Source organism: Mya arenaria, chromosome 8, assembly GCF_026914265.1.
Source record: "Mya arenaria isolate MELC-2E11 chromosome 8, ASM2691426v1".
NCBI lineage: Eukaryota > Metazoa > Mollusca > Bivalvia > Myida > Myidae > Mya > Mya arenaria.
Window position 1 is genome coordinate 7,567,004 of NC_069129.1, and position 21,676 is coordinate 7,588,679.

At 33.6% G+C, this 21,676-nt stretch overlaps 1 protein-coding gene across 5 annotated transcripts in view; it reads right to left on the minus strand.

Moving 5' to 3' along the window:
* Positions 1-876: 876 nt before the first annotated feature.
* LOC128243933 (outer dynein arm-docking complex subunit 2-like) overlaps positions 877-21,676 on the minus strand; it is a 28,094-nt gene continuing 7,294 nt past the window's right edge. For 2 of the 5 annotated variants that reach the window (XM_052961947.1, XM_052961946.1), the window contains 15 exons: positions 21,223-21,351; positions 20,734-20,945; positions 19,422-19,632; positions 18,865-19,011; positions 17,242-17,451; positions 16,636-16,866; positions 16,275-16,385; positions 15,661-15,876; positions 14,944-15,125; positions 13,307-13,421; positions 12,955-13,143; positions 5,636-5,656; positions 4,241-4,261; positions 2,465-2,686; positions 877-1,447 (listed from right to left, as the gene is read on the minus strand). In XM_052961947.1, coding sequence (XP_052817907.1) covers positions 1,334-1,447; positions 2,465-2,686; positions 4,241-4,261; positions 5,636-5,656; positions 12,955-13,143; positions 13,307-13,421; positions 14,944-15,125; positions 15,661-15,876; positions 16,275-16,385; positions 16,636-16,866; positions 17,242-17,451; positions 18,865-19,011; positions 19,422-19,632; positions 20,734-20,945; positions 21,223-21,351 — 2,331 coding nt within the window. In that variant the 3' untranslated portion in view covers positions 877-1,333. The remainder of the gene's footprint in view (positions 1,448-2,464; positions 2,687-4,240; positions 4,262-5,635; positions 5,657-12,954; positions 13,144-13,306; positions 13,422-14,943; positions 15,126-15,660; positions 15,877-16,274; positions 16,386-16,635; positions 16,867-17,241; positions 17,452-18,864; positions 19,012-19,421; positions 19,633-20,733; positions 20,946-21,222; positions 21,352-21,676) is intronic. The other 3 variants (XM_052961950.1, XM_052961949.1, XM_052961951.1) reach the window with 3 other exon arrangements.

The window sequence follows — 21,676 nt, forward strand, 5'->3', positions numbered from 1 at the left end:
TCTTCATTTCCTCAAACTGAATAATTATATAGGAAAGATTTTTTTCTACTGAATGTAAGCATTCCGCTTGGCTCGAATTTCACGAGGCTTGAAGTATTGTTGTCATCCCTGGAAGTTCCAGCTAACAAGAGTTCGGCTGTATCACTGAGTTTGATCAACAGCCAGATCATACTAGTAACTCCAAAAGTTATTGCCCTTGAATTGTTTAAATGTAACAAAATTCACTGACTCCGCCCTCAAACTTGGGCATTTTGCATCTAATCTTTACAAAACTTTGGTACAATGTGTATCTGCATGAAATCTAAACTTAGTTCGAGCAAGAGCCAGATCCCATTATCAACTCTTTGGAGTTATGGCCCATTACAGCCCATTTTTTTTTTTTTTTCGAACTTGGACCGAATTCATCTTATATACTCTTATGACTCAATCCTTTATTCCCAAAACTTCATCAAACTTAAGAGCGATGTTTAAATAAGTTTGAGTGATATTAAACGAAATTCTCTTTGGAGTTATATTTGAAATATTATAATATTCCTCGTGACGTTCAGTAGTGAAACATACCACTCTAGTGATATCAATTCCACTCAGTTGATTATTGTTTTATCATTTTCCATTTTAAAGTGGGTGTTCCCAGCAGGCGTCATATTCATTTTTTTGGAATTATAGATTTTAAGCTAATAATCCTCCCTCAGTCTCAAAACTAATTATGCTTTTGGCCCTTTTAGCATTTTACATTCAGAATGGGGGCTCAAATCTGGCAATACATTCATTTCACAAAATTCTTCTGCAGATATTGTCTGGTTGTCAAAGACATATCAGTCCATAAAAGACATGATTACTATCAAGTCGGTAAAAAAAGTTCAACTTTTACTGTTTCATTGTTTTATTCTTCAACAAAATTAGGTATAGTATAATTTGAACAATCACATTGCTTGTATAAAGAACTCTATCGGGAAAAAATATCACAGTTGTAAAATCATGAAATATATACTAAAATGAATACTGGTAACTAAAATTCTGAAACACACTCCTACATAAATTCGAAGATATTAAATAAAATGTGCATATTTAACATATTGCAATATTTGGATGGAAATTGATGGACACTTTGAATACTTGGTTACACAACTGCTTGTTGGTTCACAAAAATGAGATCTTTATTTTACAACACCATTTGTTTAAATTAAATTGCTATAAACATGAAACATACACCGTAATATTTTCTATTTATTCCTTTTTATGTATGTAGCGAAACACTTGAATAAGTCAGTTGTAAATGTTTAATAATGTCTCTTTGGTGTATTCAAATTGATGGTGTCATCCCATTGGTTGACTAAGAATATCGCGCCTTCTCATTGGCTAGAGCAAGTCGTCGAATGTTTCCTATGCATCCTGCTGCAGCTTCCTGTAATTCTTCATCATTCGAACCGACCATTTTCATAAGAGGCTGAAAGGACACAAGATAACAATTTATTTAACAAATGCAAGGTACATGTATTTGCTAATTAGTTTTTGAAAACAATATTAAACTTTGCAACAAGCAGTAGCTTAAGGCAAATTACAAATATTGTATATAACAGCAAGATACAATATTATAAGTTAAATGAACTCCTGATAAAAAAACCCACAATAACTTCTATAAATTAAATCTGAAATATGTCATAACAGGTTAATGAAATGCAGTAGTTGGAATATTTGTTATTTTGAAATATTATTTATAATTATTTTTCAATATTTTGCAATATTTATTATGCAAAAAGAAAAATCATAATCATAATGGAGCTTTCACAGAGCTAAGTGAGTTTGTGGGTGTTAATGAATACATTTGTCCATTTTTATTATCAACAGTTTCGCTTTGTTCAGTTGTATTCTATGGTTGAATGGTAATATGTTTGACCATTTATCATTAAAGTGACCACAGGTTGTCCAGTAGCGCAATGTTCAGCTCACTAGATTTTCACTAAGGTGACCTGGGGTTGGTACCCAGCCTTGGGGCAATTGGAGTTAAATTGGTGGTCACTAAAGTCAGGGAGGTGAGTGTCTTCACAAAATCAGACCACACTCATCAGAAACATTATGCCAACGCTAGTGACTTAAGTTCAAGCTAATTTATTTTTGTATCCAAAGTTTGTTGTAAAATAAATACAGTTAAAACTTAACGTGAATCCACGTTTTTGCCAGGAGCTTTTATATGTTTCCAAACCATAGAAGAAACATGATTTATCCCCAATCTTACATTTTTGACATAAAAATAGTCAATGATATCCCGAAATTGAGTAAAAAGTCTTGACAACGCGTTGTGTTTTTTTTTACCTGACTTGCAACAAGAGAGTAAGGAAGCAGATCAATAATATTTACAAATTATTGATGGGTAATGTAAATAAAAGTTACCCTATTGTTGCGTCAGTATGTAAAATATACCTATGTAAAAATATCTAACAAGTATCACAAAACCTCCGCTTACCTGGACCACACCAGCTTCGTGCATTGTGATACAATTTTCCGGGTGTTTTGACAACTGGAACAAAGCCCTGGCAGTGGATCTGTGGACATTCTCATCGCTCGACTTGAGGTACCGCACCAGAGGGGCGACTGCACCTTCACGACCAAACGCGACCCGGTTGTTACCCCAGTTGCAGCAACGTGCTATGGCCTCCGCTAGATGTCGCCGTAGTTTATCATCTGTCTGAGAAAACAGAAAAAAATGGGTAGTTTAAAAACTGCTATGTCAATAACAAGTATCTAAAGCAATACTTAATGTAATATTATCTGCTCTAAAACCAATTCTGATATTTCTTCATATATGAACATGGTATATGATAAAAAAGAAACCTTTAACAAATCATATTGCATATAATGTTAATTTGTATTGATCAGTCCATATACTCAATACACAAACAAATGAAATGGTACAACAACAACTTGTATTTATTAATCATATCATTTTGAGGCATGTCCTTTTTATAAGGAGCACAGAATGAAACCTTTTGAATAAAGGGCTGAATATATCAGATCACAAGTTAATTATTAAATTCATGCTGTGAAACTCACTATATTAATTAAAAACTGTTTTTAAAAAAAGTTTTTCTTCGTTGTAACTTAGACAATGTATATCTGAATATCAGTTTAGATATAAGTACATTTATTGTTATCACTGTTTAATCAACCAATCCTATGTTATCAATTAAAAATTCACGGCCTCTAAGTAAGATACCATCATTGTCATACCACTACAAAATGGAAGTTCAAATGATTAAAATAGAAAATACCAGTGTCCACAAAATTAATGTCATAATTTCCCCTTTCCTTATATTGAAAAGTATACACAAATACAAAAGAAGCAGGCAATACTTTTAGAGAAGACACAGAAAATGCTATAATTAGGTACCCCATGACAATAGTAAAGTTTATGAATATTTTGTTTTCGGGATTTATTGACCATAATGTTTGTTTTTTTCTAATATTGATGTCATGGCTGGTGATTCCAAAAAAATGTTATCTTTTCAGCTTATTTTGAATGCAAAACAACATATTCTGCAAATTTCTAAGATCAATTTCCTCACTTAATACAAAAGGGAATAAATTTAACACATCGATACTTTCACGATTTTTTTTTTTTAACCTTATTTGCTCATCAGGCATCCAAATTCATGTGTATTTTCCAATCGGATACCTTACATTTTCAATTCCCTACCAATACATTCACCATGTTCTTATGCCGAATACCAGAAGTACCAAACACCAAGTCCTACCATTCCATAGAGCAAAAAGAAATCAAGTATTTAATTATTTTAGTCTTAAGTAAAGTTTTGTCTGAATATCATTGTTAGACTTAAAACCAGAACCATTGAGTCTGGATTATTGTTAACTAGTCTCAGTGCTCTTAAAAAATACATTAAAACTTCTTTCCGAAGCAAGAAATTACCAAAAAGATGTCCCAAAAGGAGAAAAATTTAATAGTCTGAACAAATTTGGTAGCAATAAATAAGTTTGGGTCGGGCAGAAAAAGATCCTAGGGTACCGATAGGTAAGAAAACTTGAAACAATCTTTTTATTTTGTTATGCCGTTGTTGTTTAACATGTTGCTTGACATGCTTGTGATCCTGTTAACAAAAGCAACCTTCAGATAAACATTCTGTTAATATGTTTGATGTGTTAATATACCAAGACAGTTTATTGATTGTATGAATAAATTCATTGAGTTAGAGCAAAAGGGTCCAGTCCTAGGAATACCATTTACCTTTTGTGTTGTTTTTCCGTACTAAAACATTGAGGAAATATACACATAAACACAGGTTCACACTATGTACAACACACGGATGAGACTTAGGATGAGATTAAGGATGAGACTAAGGATGAAATTAAGGATGAGACTTAGGATGAGATTTAGAATGAGATTAAGGATGAGACTAAGGATGAGATTACAGATGAGACTAAGAATGAGATTAAGGATAAGACTTAGGATGAGATTAAGGATAAGACTAAGAATGAGTCTTTGGATGAGATTGAGAATGAGACTTAGGACAAGACTTAGGATGAGACTAAAGGATGAGACTCAAGGATGAGACTAAGAATGAGACTAAAGATGAGACTTATGATGCGGTTAAGGATTAGACTAAGGATGAGACTTAGGATGCGATAAAGGATGAGACTTCAGATGAGACTTAGGATGAGATTTAGGATGAGACTTAGGATGATTCTTGATGAGTACAAGTATAATTTTAAATATGGAGATTAGCTAGAAACATTTTTAAATACACATTAAGCAGAGTTATTCTATAATATTTACAAGATACACACAAGACTATTTTGATGATTCGATAGTAGTTTAATACTAAATTATATTTTTATTTTTTTAATGTAAATTTTTATACATAATAACTATGGCTAAATGGACTAGCACCAAAAAGAAATGTCTTTAGATACAGAAATACTTTATATACACCCTCATCCAAACAAATTTGAAGACCTAAGGTCAGCAACCTATTCTTTACTATACAGCTTGTCGTCATCTAGACTAAGTTTATATTAATTCTGTATTTGAATTACATTTATTCAGCTTCAAATTTGCACTACACAGAAAGTCGAGAGGACGGATAGCTGAAAATGTTGCAGTCAAGAACAGCAAAGAAAGTGCCACCATACCATTGTCTTCAACCAAGTCCTCCAGGAACATACTTTTTTAAGGTTATTTTCGTTCATTTTGTGAATATAACGCTTTTATTCTTGACGAAGAAATTGGGAATCAGCAGCAATTTTTTTATAAAACTTTAATGTTGTCCAAAGGTTAATATATTTTGGCTAATTGACTCTTTAAAACAATTTGATTGGTTAGAAGTTCCTGGTATTGATGGATATATATATATAACCAATCTATTTCAAATTTGGATAACTTTGACTAAACTAAAACTTAGCCTGTTTTATACAATTTTTTTAATACATTTGTGACTAAACGGTTATCTTTTTTCGGGGATGGATTGGGAAATTACGACTTGGTTTCAAACTTGCATATTATAAATGCCGAGAATCATCAATGCAGGAAAACTAACCCATTTGGTGAAATAGATGGTGAGGCTATAACGTGCAAAAGGTCAAAGAACAAAAATGCCCAGAAGAGAATGTATTGAAATGTTACCTTATCTGATATTCTTCCATACTTAAGGAATTAAGAAATAAGTTATGATAATAATTGTACCATTAAACACACACTACTTCTTATGTAAAGCAACAAACTGTTCTATAAGGTGAAACTCTAATGTATAAAACATTAATTTAAGCAACGATTAAGCATTGAATGTAACACCATAATGTGTAATACATTAGGCAATGACAGAGCATAATGGAACATTATAATGATACTGTAATACTCTATAATACATTAGGCAATGACAGAGCATAATGGAACATCATAATGATACTGTAATACTCTATTATACATTAGGCAATGACAGAGCATAATGGAACATTATAATGATACTGTAATACTCTATTATACATTAGGCAATGACAGAGCATAATGGAACATTATAATGATACTGTAATACTCTATAATACATTAGGCAATGACAGAGCATAATGGAACATTATAATGATACTGTAATACTCTATTATACATTAGGCAATGACAGAGCATAATGGAACATTATAATGATACTGTAATACTCTATAATACATTAGGCAATGACAGAGCATAATGGAACATCATAATGATACTGTAATACTCTATTATACATTAGGCAATGACAGAGCATAATGGAACATTATAATGATACTGTAATACTCTATTATACATTAGGCAATGACAGAGCATAATGGAACATTATAATGATACTGTAATACTCTATAATACATTAGGCAATGACAGAGCATAATGGAACATTATAATGATACTGTAATACTCTATTATACATTAGGCAATGACAGAGCATAATGGAACATTATAATGATACTGTAATACTCTATAATACATTAGGCAATGACAGAGCATAATGGAACATCATAATGATACTGTAATACTCTATTATACATTAGGCAATGACAGAGCATAATGGAACATTATAATGATACTGTAATACTCTATTATACATTAGGCAATGACAGAGCATAATGGAACATTATAATGATACTGTAATACTCTATAATACATTAGGCAATGACAGAGCATAATGGAACATTATAATGATACTGTAATACTCTATAATACATTAGGCAATGGCTGAGCATAATGGAACATTATAATGATACTGTAATACTCTATTATACATTAGGCAATGACAGAGCATAATGGAACATTATAATGATACTGTAATACTCTATAATACATTAGGCAATGACAGAGCATAATGGAACATTATAATGATACTGTAATACTCTATAATACATTAGGCAATGATAGAGCATAATGAAACATTATAATGATACTGTAATACTCTATTATACATTAGGCAATGACACAGCATAATGGAACATTATAATGATACTGTAATACTCTATTATACATTAGGCAATGATAGAGCATAATGAAACATTATAATGATACTGTAATACTCTATTATACATTAGGCAATGACACAGCATAATGGAACATTATAATGATACTGTAATACTCTATTATACATTAGGCAATGGAAGAGCATAATGGAACATTATAATGATAGTGTAATACTCTATTATACATTAGTCAATGACAAAGCATAATGGAACATTATAATGATACTGTAATACTCTATTATACATTAGGCAATGGAAGAGCATAATGGAACATTATAATGATAGTGTAATACTCTATTATACATTAGGCAATGACACAGCATTATGGAACATTATTATGATACTGTAATACTCTATTATACATTAGGCAATGACACAGCATAATGGAACATTATAATGATACTGTAATACTCTATTATACATTAGGCAATGACACAGCATAATGGAACATTATAATGATACTGTAATACTCTATTATACATTAGGCAATGGAAGAGCATAATGGAACATTATAATGATACTGTAATACTCTATTATACATTAAGCAATGCTCAAGCATAATGGAACATTATAATGATACTGTAATACTCTATTATACATTAGGCAATGGAAGAGCATAATGGAACATTATAATGATACTGTAATACTCTATTATACATTAGGCAATGACACAGCATAATGGAACATTATAATGATACTGTAATACTCTATTATACATTAAGCAATGCTCGAGCATAATGGAACATTATAATGATACTGTACATTAGGCAATGACAGAGCATAATGGAACACTATTATGATATTATAATACTCTATCATACATTACTGATGGAACACTATAATGATACTGTAATACTCTTTTATACATTAGGCAATGACAGAGCACAATCCAGGAACACTATAATGATTGTGTAGTTCTCTATTATACATTAGGCAATGGCTGAGCATAATGGAACACTATAATGATTGTGTAGTTCTCTATTATACATTAGGCAATGACAGAGTATAATGGAACACTATAATGATTGTGTAGTTCTCTATTATACATTAGGCAATGACAGAGCATAATGGAACACTATAATGATTGTGTAGTTCTCTATTATACATCAATGACAGAGCATAATGGAACATTATAATGATTGTGTAGTTCTCTATTATACATTAGGCAATGACAGAGTATAATGGAACACTATAATGATTGTGTAGTTCTCTATTATACATTAGGCAATGGCTGAGCATAATGGAACACTATAATGACTGTGTAGTTCTCTATTATACATTAGGCAATGGCTGAGCATAATGGAACACTATAATGATTGTGTAGTTCTCTATTATACATTAGGCAATGGCTGAGCATAATGGAACACTATAATGATTGTGTAGTTCTCTATTATTCATAAGACAATGCCTGAGCATAATGGAACACTATAATGATTGTGTAGTTTTCTATTATTCATTAGGCAATGGCTGAGCATAATGGAACACTATAATGATTGTGTAGTTTTCTATTATTCATTAGGCAATGCCTGAGCATAATGGAACACTATAATGATTGTGTAGTTTTCTATTATACATTAGGCAATGGCTGAGCATAATGGAACACTATAATGATTGTGTAGTTTTCTATTATTCATTAGGCAATGGCTGAGCATAATGGAACACTATAATGATTGTGTAGTTTTCTATTATTCATTAGGCAATGCCTGAGCATAATGGAACACTATAATGATTGTGTAGTTTTCTATTATACATTAGGCAATGGCTGAGCATAATGGAACACTATAATGATTGTGTAGTTCTCTATTATTCATAAGGCAATGCCTGAGCATAATGGAACACTATAATGATTGTGTAGTTTTCTATTATTCATTAGGCAATGGCTGAGCATAATGGAACACTATAATGATTGTGTTATTCTCTATTAAACATTACGCAATGATAAAGCACATTGAAACAAAAGAATGTGTACTTCTAATCAATTGTATATTATACAAAGTAATGATTTAGCATAATATAATATGCAAACTTTTACTACTATCATACATTAAGCATCGGCCAAGCTTTATAGTTCCTAGTCAGCTGTAAACATTATAGCATAATTATCATCATTTTTAACAATTTATTAGCTATGATTGCATAAATGAATGAGCAAAATGAGATGATTCCATGCAGTCCTCACAGTACAATTGAAGAGTTTCTTTTGTTTACAAACTTGAGGACACTGTCCTTTATCAGATGTTTATCATAACAAATTTAGCTAACATATCTTACATGATGGCAAATGATTCATCTTGTTTGTCATAAGTTTATCAGTAATATTAACTCATACTTAAACAGTTACGATGTTCTAACTTAGTCATTTGCATACAGTACATGACTGTGAATGTATGAAAGGCCATTATGTACATGTATATCATCATGTTTTTTGAAATGTTACTAAATTGTAAGGTCCAGTGAAATCATTTATATCCGTGGGCTTGAAATTTATAAAACAAACAATGATTTAGGTACAAGTTCTTACAAGTTGCATACCCAAACCAGAAATATTCATGTGAATACATGTGTACCTTTTTACATAGACAGTATGATTTCAGAATTAAAGGTAAAATTTTCGTTGGGATCTTGTTTGTGTGAATAAGCCAACCCACGAAATCCACCAAAATTAATGTCCCACGAATATTTATGATCATAGTATCTCATACATTAACAGTGTGTTCTAACTTAGTCATTTGCATACAGTACATGACGGTGAATATATGAAAGGCAATTATGTAATATATGTATATCGTCATGTTATGTGAAATGTTACTAAACGTTTTATAAGGTCCAGTTGCAATTCTCTGTTGAAATATGAAACAACTTATTTCACACGCACCAATACAGTTACAGCATCTTACAATATCAGAAGGTAAATAGTCTAGTACAATCACATAAATAAGCAACATCATATTATTGTTTTATTATCATAATTTATTATGAATGTCTCGTTAATTTTATGACAAGCAAAGGTATGATTTTTGACTGCCAGTGTGTTTTCTACAATAACTCTTGTTAATTAATGTGCATTGTTTGTTTTACGTCTACATTATATTATATTTCTAGTACAATTGATGCCATTAGACACAACTAGTTTAAGATTTTTTATTTACAACTTGTTACACTAGTTTCATAGAAAATATTATTTACTAACAAAACATGGAAAAACAACCTGCACCGGCAGTTTGCCGAGCTATGCTGCAATATGCCACACTTTCCCAGCTTCAGGCATCAAACATACACTAGGATAATGTCATCGAAGCCTTGACATTTGTTATGAAATATAAACATATAATCAGAACCATTTATTTGCAACTCAGCAAATACGCTTAATTAGCAGAAAGTGCTGTAACAGTTTCAGGAACTTTATCAAAGAGCATTTCTATTAATAGACATGATTTCAATATCACGATAACGAATAATGGACCATTTGGAGCTTGTATTAAGTTCATAGATATTCAACACATTTAGAAAAATCATAAAATGGCTGCTTCTTTCAAGACTTTAGTCATCATAGATGGAACTTAACTGCTTAGCAAAGCTTAAGCAATAAATAAAATATCACTGTTAATACATGGCACAAACAAGCTTATAAATTTTGCATGCCCCTACTCTGTCAAACTTAACTTTTATGGCATCAAAATATTAACATTTTATGAATTTGTGGACTCGGAGCGAGATCGATGTAACTACATAAAAAATATATGGAGTTAGATCAGTGTTGCACCGAGACCTAAAAATGTCAACTAACGGTAGTCTCCTGCGGAGCTATGCTTTCATTGCTTGTCGAATGCAGAAGTTATCAATCACTTTGTCTTGATGGCGGCTTTTCAAATGATTCCAGTTTGTATTACCTTTGGGTCCACACTAAATATTGTAATGCATTTCATTGATCGTTGAAATATGATGTTTATTGTTGGTGATGTAAAATGATAAAACAGCACATCAATAATTCAAAAAGTAAATTCACCGGGTGATTGGATAATTCACTTTAGGCTTAATGACCATACCAGAAAACATATTGACTTCCTGCCTGTACTATATTTTACACATGAAGTGCACTTTTGTCCAACTCCGAATATAATTTATAGACGTGGGTCAATTGTTCAGACCATCGTTAAAGTTAACAACGATGTTAACCGCATCACTGTAAATTCTTAAAAGGTGAACTATTTTGTGACATGCTTATATAATTACGTTAAACATGTCAAGCTGAAATTGGTTCAAAATATAGCAAATTACAAATGTGTACATTTTAGTTTAATGAAAATAAATATTTGATAGTTAACGATGATGACAGTAGCAAATTTGTTAACTTGAACAAAGTTCTGAACAATTTGCGGAATGTTGAACTATGATTGTAGTAATAAAAGAATAGTAATCTTGCAACTTCACTAACACTTCAGCATTATGTCAATGTCATTAAAGTGTTATGTACTTATGTACTTATATAATATTACACTACAGTATTCATTGAAAATTGCTACTTATACCATCCTTAACTTCCTGGTGCAACAACTTCTTATTATTTGTGCTTCATTTAAAAGGGAAATTTTTCAGTATTAAACAATGGAAAAATTAAACTGGAAGTACATGTACTTAACTAGAGATGTCACAGGAGTGATGAATACCCCTGAATGCCGCCTGGACACAGGAATGGCAAAATATTTCTTTAAAAAGAGGCCATGACCGGACAAACAAAATTAATACCCCTGAATGCCGCCTGGACACAGGAATGGCAAAATATTTCTTTAAAAAGAGGCCATGACAGGACAAACAAAATTAATACCCCTGAATGCCGCCTGGACACAGGAATGGCAAAATATTTCTTTAAAAAGAGTCCATGACAGGACAAACAAAATTAATACCCCTGAATGCTGCCTGGACACAGGAATGGCAATATATTTTTTTAAAAAGAGGCCATTATAAAGTCCAAGGTTATTGTACACTGCATTTCCACTTGTCATGTTTAGCCAATGTGTAATGTTTAATTGTAATTTAGAAGTTATGCTGTTGAAAAAAGTAAGAAAGGGAAATAACTCTGAAGTTAGCTGAAATAGTGTTATGGTTCATGTACACTGCACTTCCTTATTGTGCTTTACCATTGTGTGAAGTTTAATTTAAATCCATCCTGTACGGCAGTAGTTTTCAAGTTATGCTCCAGACAAGAATGAGTGACAAAGGGCAATAACTCTGTAGTGAGCTAAAATAAAGTTATGGCTATTGCATCACTACACTTTCTCTCATTGTGCTTTACCAAAGTATAAGGTTTAATAAAATTACATCAAGGAGTTTTAAAGTTATGCCCCAGACAAGAAAAATAGCAACAGACTGACCAACTGACCATCCGACAGACAGACCACAGGGTGACTCCAATATCCCACTCAAACTTCGTTTGTCCAGGGTAAAATAAAATTCAAATTGGTGAAATTATAACAGCCTTCCATGAGAATTTCCTCTATGCTTGTTACAACAGTGATATTTGTCTTCAGCACAATTTTACAACAGGGAAATTTGCCTTAAGAACAAGCAAACAAAACTGATTGATTAACCTACTTAAACATCTAGCAACAAAGCTGGAACTTTATAAGCATGATAATGAAATCTGAATTGGTTATGCAACTGTACACTCCTACGCACAGGGTACAGAAGGTAAAAATATCAGCTCTCTATGAGCTTATCAAATATTGCTCTCCCTGAGCCAATTTGTGACCACTGTGAGCAAGAGTGCACAAACAAAACTGCAAAATAATATTGGCAAACAATACAACAGAGAACAAAATAAATCACTTAATTAATGGTCATACTGTTTGAAGAAAGCAAACTATTTCTATCTTCTATCTATTTCTAATGTCGAGTGGAGAAGATTTTGTTCTGGATATGGTCAATAAAAAACTAACCAACATCATAAATACAATCAAAACTTACTGTATTAGTTAATCTTGCCAACATGGGGACAACACCATGATCTGTAATGACAGCGAGATTCTCCTCATCCTTCGCAATGTTGGCGATAGCTGCGCACACACTCGCAAGAACCTCCTTGTGGTCAGACTTTAACAGGCTGACGATGAGTTCCAGACCTCCGACAAATGATCGGACCATCTCTCCTGCATCCTGCAAATAGTAGATTGTTCTTCAAATGATGTTACAAATTTTATGGTTCTGTTTGACAACAGACAGAAAGCTTATTCAGTTAAATCGACTTTGGGAGATTTTAATTATATTGATAAATTTTTCTCTCAAAACTCACATATGTTCTACCTATGAGTACACTCACCTTAGCATTTTCTATACAAGGACAGATGGCCCATGCTGCACTAGCCTGGACGTCGGGGTTCTGGTTCTTGAGCAATGACCACAGCAGCCGTACTCCGTCCAGTCTGTCTATTATACTGAAACAGAAAGAAGCTTGCATAAAACAGTGCAAAATCACATTATATAATGTAATTTCCTAGAAACAAATAGCTACAATATAAATTAATTTTGTGTTTTTTTTTTATGATATCTTTAACCCACTTCAGAGAATATTAGTACTTTTTCATGAACTTAGCATTTCAAGGTTTTGAAGCATGGAATGACAGTGGCTTTAAGTTTAACCTAATCCATCAAGTTCTCACTTCAGAAAGCACACTCGGCTGCTCTAAACAACTTGGCATTTAATTGATGTATCACCAGTAGCTAACTTCTGAAGAGGGGGCTTGTACCCCCACAAAGCATCCATGCATCTACAGTTTGTATTTGTTCACTTAAACTGACTAATTATATCGTAGCTTTAAATTACAAATTAAGAATGATGCGTTGACAAACAAAACTCTTTGAAGTGCCAAAAATGACTGTTTGACGCTGATGTCTGGGCAAATGGCAATACGATTACTCTTGTGCTGTTTAACTGATTGACAAGTTTGTTTTAAGTTTTGTAAACAGTAGTAGTATTCTTAAACTGTGCTTAGAGGGAAACTTGTGTATTTAGCACAAGTATTTAGAGGATTTGAAATCTTCACAATATGGCAAGAACAAGCCATTTTATATCATTCTGTGCAATATATGGAGGCTTTTTCAGATACACGTGTTCTACCCTGTGACCTGGCAACCTGTATTTATACAGCAATTTTTAATATTTCTGAAGCCATCAGGTCATTTAATGAACTTTTTTTGCTTTTTAAAGATCAATAGGGAACTTATTTTCAAAGCAAGTTAAAACAAATAGTCCCTGAATTATTATTAGCTTCGATCATATCGTAGCTTAGAAGTGTCTCTTAAATGACAAAAAATAACTGCATAAAGAACCTTATAAATATGAATGTGTATTTACTTTCAGCTCTATAACTAGGACTACTTAAGCATCAGGTTGAAACAGCTAATTTACCAGAAAGGACTGGTTCAAAGAGAACTTCTTTTTGAAGTAGTAAAAAGGTAAAAAGAAATAGTCCCTTCATTTACTACAGCTTTGATCATTTCCTTACATAGATCTATCTCTTATGTTAACCAGCCTCCTTCCTTTCTAAACAGTTGAAGGGAAGTTAGGTCTATCAGTACTTTGATTATGAGGTTATTGTCCTATACACTAAACTCAAACTAGTACAATAGGAAGTATTTTTAAGTACATTGAAAAGAATTATAGATCGCTCTAATTAACATTATCTTGATTATTCTTCCGATTATACGTTTAACTTCCTGACATGCCTTAAATTTAAATAATGACACTTACAATTGATTGACCATTGATTATACACATGTTTACGTTGTTGTTTCTATTTTTAATATTGTCGTGTAGATTACTTAAGTCAAATTTGCTAGGTTCTTCATTCAGGGGTCAGTCCATCTCAATGTCCTACACAGCAAAGTGTTCAATTTGAAACATGATAAAATCACAAATACTAGTGAAAATAAAACTCATGCAAAATGGCGGCTTACATCATGTTTTCCTGTTCTTCTGCACACTGTCCCACAGCCTTGGTGACATTGACCAGCAGCGCCTGGTTGGTTCCAGTGAGGAGGTTTACGAGGGGGGAGATTCCTCCGGCCTTACGGATCTGTTGACGGTTCGGTGTCTCCTTTGCCAACTCTCCTAAAGCACCAACTACATTCACAAGGACCTGCAAATAGTAATCACAATGAGCGTTTGGAAATTGGACAAAAACGTAATTGTTTATTGGCAATGTTCGGAGATACCATTTTGGTAAATCTTGATTTACGCAAAATGGAAGGATAATTGATTTCAAGATTCATAATTATGGTATGATAAGAAAAGACATTTTGGATTAAATATTTGGCTAATCACAAAGAGGGATGACAATCCTAGCAAAGTGGATGTGAATAACCCTATAAAGCCATTGACAGAGAGCATTATATTTATATATATAAGTACTATTACTTGTAAACATTTAAAGAACTTATTTAAAATGTTTTGATATTCATATATAGAGTTATTAAAAGAGTACATTTTGTAAATGTATGTGATAATCTTTATTCGAAATTTACTTTGGAGGCAAATTTTTGTTGTTGACATTAATTCCAAGTTCTCGTTCTAACAAAATGTGCAATTAGTTATCCTCTAAATACATACATATATATATATATAATATTTACTATTTCTGCTTGTGGAGGTTCAACTGTTAACCTTCTACATACCTCCTCAGGCTGATTATTCAACAGCCCCACCAAAAGGTCAATAGCTTTCAGGTCCTGGAACCTCTTCACGTTCTCAGTGCTGATGGCGCACTTCCAGATTGCCCCTGTGGCTGCAGCAAGCAGCTCCTTGTTTTCGCTCATCTGCAGGAGGGCCACCAGGGGGTCAAGGCCGCCGTACTGTCGGACCAAGTCTCGGGTCTCCTTCTCTTCTGCACACTGAAGTGGAAATAGCGTGTGTGTGTATACGTAAATAGAAATGTTGATGAACACCCCCCATATTTATTCTTTTTCAATTGATAACTATGTATAAATTTCATAGAATTCACAAAACTTAATGTAGGAACTATAGATACATTACTTGTGTTTTCTTTAAAATTTCAATCTAGTTACAAAGAGTTCCAAAATATCATGCAGACTGTTTGAAAAGCATTCCCGCTTGGCTAGATTTTTCCGAGGCTCGAGGTATTTTCACTGATCCCTGGGAGTTCGAGCCAACAGGGTTCCACTTTTTATATATAGATAATATCTGACAATTCCATAAATAAACGACAGTTACTACTGTTGAGTATTGAGAAAAGCTCGGTTCAGTGCTATCATATTTCGCAATATCTTACCTTGAAGATGGCCGAGGCACAATGCATCTGTAACTCAGGGTCAGCAGACTTCAGATTCTTCACAAGATCCTCGATCATGCCCTCTGTCCTGATGGCCAGCCTGTAGCTTGGCTGCAAATAAAAACATTTATATATTGAAATTAGCAATAATAAGTAATAGTACTTTGTTTGGCCAATCAGCTTTTGTCAACCTTATTTTATTTGGCTTTAAAATTGATAACCGCATTCCCGATACTTGGTTCTTGTGATATTGAGAATAACAATTAATGAAGCAGAGAATAAAAAAAAATAATAATGTGGTGATGACTAATCAAGAAACTTTAAAGAATTATTTTTTATTAGGCCTGAAGTATGGTCTCACCTCAGAGGCACATTCCTGCAATGTCCCGACCACAGGAATCAGCATATCCTCATGTGTAGACTTCAACAAGCGAGCGAGTAACGGAATGGCCCCGGCCTTCCTCATGGCTTCTTTGTTTTTCTTGCTCTTACTACAGCTCCAGAGGGCTTGGGCGCCACATCGAGCCACTTGTACGTCCTTCTTCAGCTCTGTTGTCATTTGACCCAGTGGAGGGCAGTCGAGGAGGCCAACCTGAGATAACAATAATTGGTTTGTAGAATTTCAAATTGTTATAAGAATAAAAACAGATATGCAGTGCTTACCGCAAATTGGTCATCAGTAGTTAAAATAAGCACAAGCCTTCAAGCCCTTTACTGGCAAAGTACTTTCTTCTTTGTTTAAATCAGGATTTTATATAGCAGAGCTTGTTAAATATTTTGATGAAAGCACAACTGTACTCAAAATTCAGGGTTGTGCATCTTGAACTGATGTTTTCTTTCAAATATTTTGCTTGCTTGGAGCCAATCACAAACTATAAAGATAAATAATCATAAATTATGCAAAAAAACTTGACTCAAATCATCACAATAAGCAAAGTTAAATATGTTAAGATCAAGATCAACATACCAGTTTCTTGATACCTCCATGCTGCCTGACAGTACGTCTGGCACGTCTGAACTTGGCCACGTTAGCGATGGTCTCAGCAGCGAGACATTTCAGATCCTTGTCCATGTCACGCAGGATCTTCACCATGGTCTGCAAGCCCCCGAGATCGGCGATGGCACGACGGATCTGGATGTTACGGGATATCTCCTTAAGGATTTTAAGGGACCCAATCTGGAATATAGAATAATGTCTTGTAAACATCTTCTATTTCTTATAAGCACATGCACAGTTAAATGGTAATTTCAATAAACTGGGAATTATTTTACAAGAAATCCAAAAATTGGATGTGTCACCCATCGGAAGCACTCATAATTGTTCTAGAAAAGATTGCCATGGTACTGACATTTAACCTTTTGATTCCAAAATCATTCGAAGTCATCTAATGACCATGACCAATGTCAATCATAAATTGAAGGCTCTATACAAAGTTGTTCAAAAGTGACTTATTGACCCAAATATCAATGCGGGTCATCAGATAACTGACCTTGAACAATGTGCATACCAAGTTTGATGACTCTACACAAAGAAGTTCCAATGTTATTGATCAGAAATGAAAGTGTGATGAAAAACTAATCCCCATATGTCTTCAATGTTTGGCAGGTGACACAACCAAACAAAAGGCTTCAACTGCAAAAAGTTATAGTTCATGGTGTCCCGATATAAGGCAGAATCAAGTATATAAAAGGGGACACAGCTTTATTAACTACAAACCATTGGACCCTCTTATCAATGCATGTATTGTACAATCACTTTTTTGGTAATTCCTAGCATTAATATATATTTCATTTTAAATAAATGGTTTGATTGGTCACATCAGACACAGCTTTGAAAGTGCAAATAATGCTTTAAATTCTGTTTGAGCAAAGGGCAGTAACTGTGGTTGTCTGGTTACCTTCTTGGAATACAGAATTATCTCCCTTAAATTAACAACAGAATAATGGACCCCCTTATCAACGATCCCTTTTTTGGTAATTCCTAGTATTAATTTATTATTTAATTCATAATAAATGGTTTGATTGGTCACATGAGACACAGCTTGTTTCAATGCGCAAATAATGCTTTCAATTCCATTTGGGATTTCAATGCAAATTTAATGAAAAATCTTGATTGATAGTTTGAGGTGCGCTCATCATTAAAACCACCAAGGTTGATACATCTTCCATGAGAAGAGAGAAGTGAGGAGGCATACGAGCTGAAGAAGGGGAAATACCAAGACTTGGTAAACACTTGTAGAGAGAGGGGTAAGAAGATGTGGATCTTCGCAGTGGAAGTTGGATGTAGAAAATTTACATCACTGTCAGTGGGCATCAAGGGATGAGTCAGAAAGAATCGCCATCCATGCTCTTGGGAGAGTTGCATAGAGAGCTTCCAGTTGGCTCTATTTACGATGCAGTGAACCAACTAAGAAGCCAACATTGACGAGGAAGCGACTGATCACGACTTCCTGCCCCACCATCTAGAGGGTGTACTAAGATAAGGGGCGAAACACCCACTGACAGATGGGCACTCAGCTGAGGAAATCTCTGTTAAGCAGAACATCTTTTTTCTTCCCATCATTCATTCCATCATCACAGAAGGCTTTACCTTGCACTTGATTTCTTCTGTATCTAGTAGATTGATAAGGACCTCCAGACCTCCAACGTCACGAATGGCCAGCTGACATGTCTCCTGTGCCAGGTTAAAATCCCTCATGGAGCAAAGGGCAATAATTGTAGCTGTCTGGTTACCTCCCTGAAATACAGATTTATCTCCCTTAGATAAACTTTTTTCTTTTCTTTTTAGAATTAGTCCTATATAATTAATCATAAGTAAATATAGTCAAAAATATGTTGTATTATACCTTTAAGACTTTGTCTGTTATCTATAACCACACAACCTAAATAGACCTCAAGGTACCTGACTTAGATTTCTTATTTGGCCACTCCGTACATTGTTGGTCACCGTAGATTGCCTAAATTTTGTGAAGGTTTAATCTTTTTATTGTCAGGATCAATTAGGATTAATTCAAAACCCCTAAACATAAATTGATTGACATATATGCCTATAATAAAATATATTACGGCAATGATCTTAAAACATTGCAAATCGGTATGTAATGTAACTTTACAGAAATGTACCCACTTTTAAAAAAACTGACAAACCTTCAAATATTTAACAAGTTTCTGTATCTGCCAGTACTCTGAGGGCAGGTCTGCGTTGGTCTCGCTACGTCGCTCCACGGCTTCCTCCTCCTCTTCACTCTCTGAAGAGCTCTCGCTGAAACTATCTTCGGCATCTGTGGGTGTTTTTGTGCGGAGTCGTGACGGTGCCTGCTTCTTCTTTGTGGCAAGCTTCTTGTCTTTATCCTTGTCACTAGAATGGTTACACACCTTCATTAGATTTAATAATAATATCATGTTTCTTTTGTTTTGTCATTATAGGGATTATCAAGAGTGACATGATGCCGGGCTTCCGTTAGAGGAAAGTTAAGTTTGGAAGTCTATAACTCCCTAGAAATGGCTTAAAACTTCCAAAATTGATTACTTGGAAGTACAAAAACTTCCATAATTCTGAAGAAAACTTCCAAAGTTGAAAGGTTGGAAGTTCAAATTATCAAAACCTGGTGTCAACATTACTTTTGTGGTCACAATATCAATGAAGTAAAGTGAACTTTTACAATATAAATCTGTGAATTTGGCAAGTTTAAGATGCAATTTTTTTTTTTAAGGTTCGAGTTGAAAAAAGTGGAAATTTTTTATTGCAAACGGAAGACTTAAAAACTTCCAAATTTCTTTGAGAAACTTCCAATATTGATGGAAAGGAAATTAATACTTCCGGTTTCAAATTCTTAATGGAAGCCCTGATGATGCCGAACCACCTGATATAAATATTCATAAATGTTAAACCATTGGTGAGGTTTACTAGTTACGTGATTACCAAGAAAACACAAATGCATGTTGAATGGGATTCAATATATTATTTGTTTACCAAAGAAAGTAACTATCGAGGGTGGTCTTAATCTGATTTAGCATCATGTCATTTCATCAGCTGTTAATATATGTATTATAACTAAAAAAACAAGGTCCAATTTTCTAGAACAATACTTAGTCCCTTCTAATAGGATCAAGCACACTATTATCTTTATGGTGTAATTTGTGTAACATTCTCATTTTGAAGAAATCTTAGCCTGTTGAAAGAAATTACCTTTAAAATAATTACCGGTACAATGAACTATTTTTATTTTGTAAAAATCAAGTTCAAGTATGGTAAGTAATTTGGCTAACTTAAGAATGAATATTCATCCAATCAAATTCCATCTTTTATTTACCCCTCTACTAATCATGATTATTCATTAATATCCATCCAATTAAATTCCCTCTTTTATTAACCCCTCTACTAATCATGAATTTTTATTATTATCCATCCAATCAAATTCGATGTTCTATTTACCCCGAGGTTACTACTAATACCCACTCTTCTTTATATTCCTCCAATCCAAGTGCCTTCCATCTCGTTGACGGTTCCAACTTCTTCGTCTTTTTTTGTGTCTTGCTCTTTTCTTTACTGGAATCTTTTGTCTGTTCCCTGCCGTATGACTTTTCCATGTGTTTTTCACGATAATCATCATCGTCTCTGTCTACTTTTTCGATCTTCTGGACTGCCATTGCGTCATCTTTGTCCTTGGCCTTGAAGCAAATGTTTATTTATATCAAAACATGCAAGCATTAAAACGAACCTAAATAAATAGTGAAATTCATAATTGGGAATTGAAATCTGATTCTAACCAATATTCATGAATCAATCAGAAATATCATCATTGTAATTGATGTGATACATCCGGAAAGTAAGATTCGCATTTGACACAACAATGTCAATTTTATGGACGTGTTTGACAATTTTCTTATTTTTTTGCAATTGTATCATTGGGTATCTAGTCCCTTTAAGGTGCTATCAGTATTGTACCTTGAGAGCAAATTCCTGGTTCTCAATCATCTCAGCAAACTTTGGACTCTTCTCCTTCAGCAGTGTAACCAGCTCACGGTACGAATCTCCCTGCTTTGTGTAGTTCAGCTCTCCAGCATTGTTAGGGCCCTGGAATGGAGATTATTTGGTATGAGATGACTGGCTAAAGTAACTGTTAAGAATCACTTTAAAAATGAAAGTTTTATCAGTTAATGATAAGCTCTACTCTTTTTGTGGCATCTTAAAAGCATGGCAGACATTTCAGGGTTATTTGTTTCACGTTGTTCACCACATACGTATTGCTGTTGTCATACTTTCGTTTCCAAACATGAACTTGGTGAAGGGTCTTCAAACTTGGTTTGTGCATTGGTCATGGTCAGTAGATGACCCCCGTTTCTCATGGTGATCTTTACTAGAAAAATCGTGGGCACAACCAATTTGGGACACATCCAAA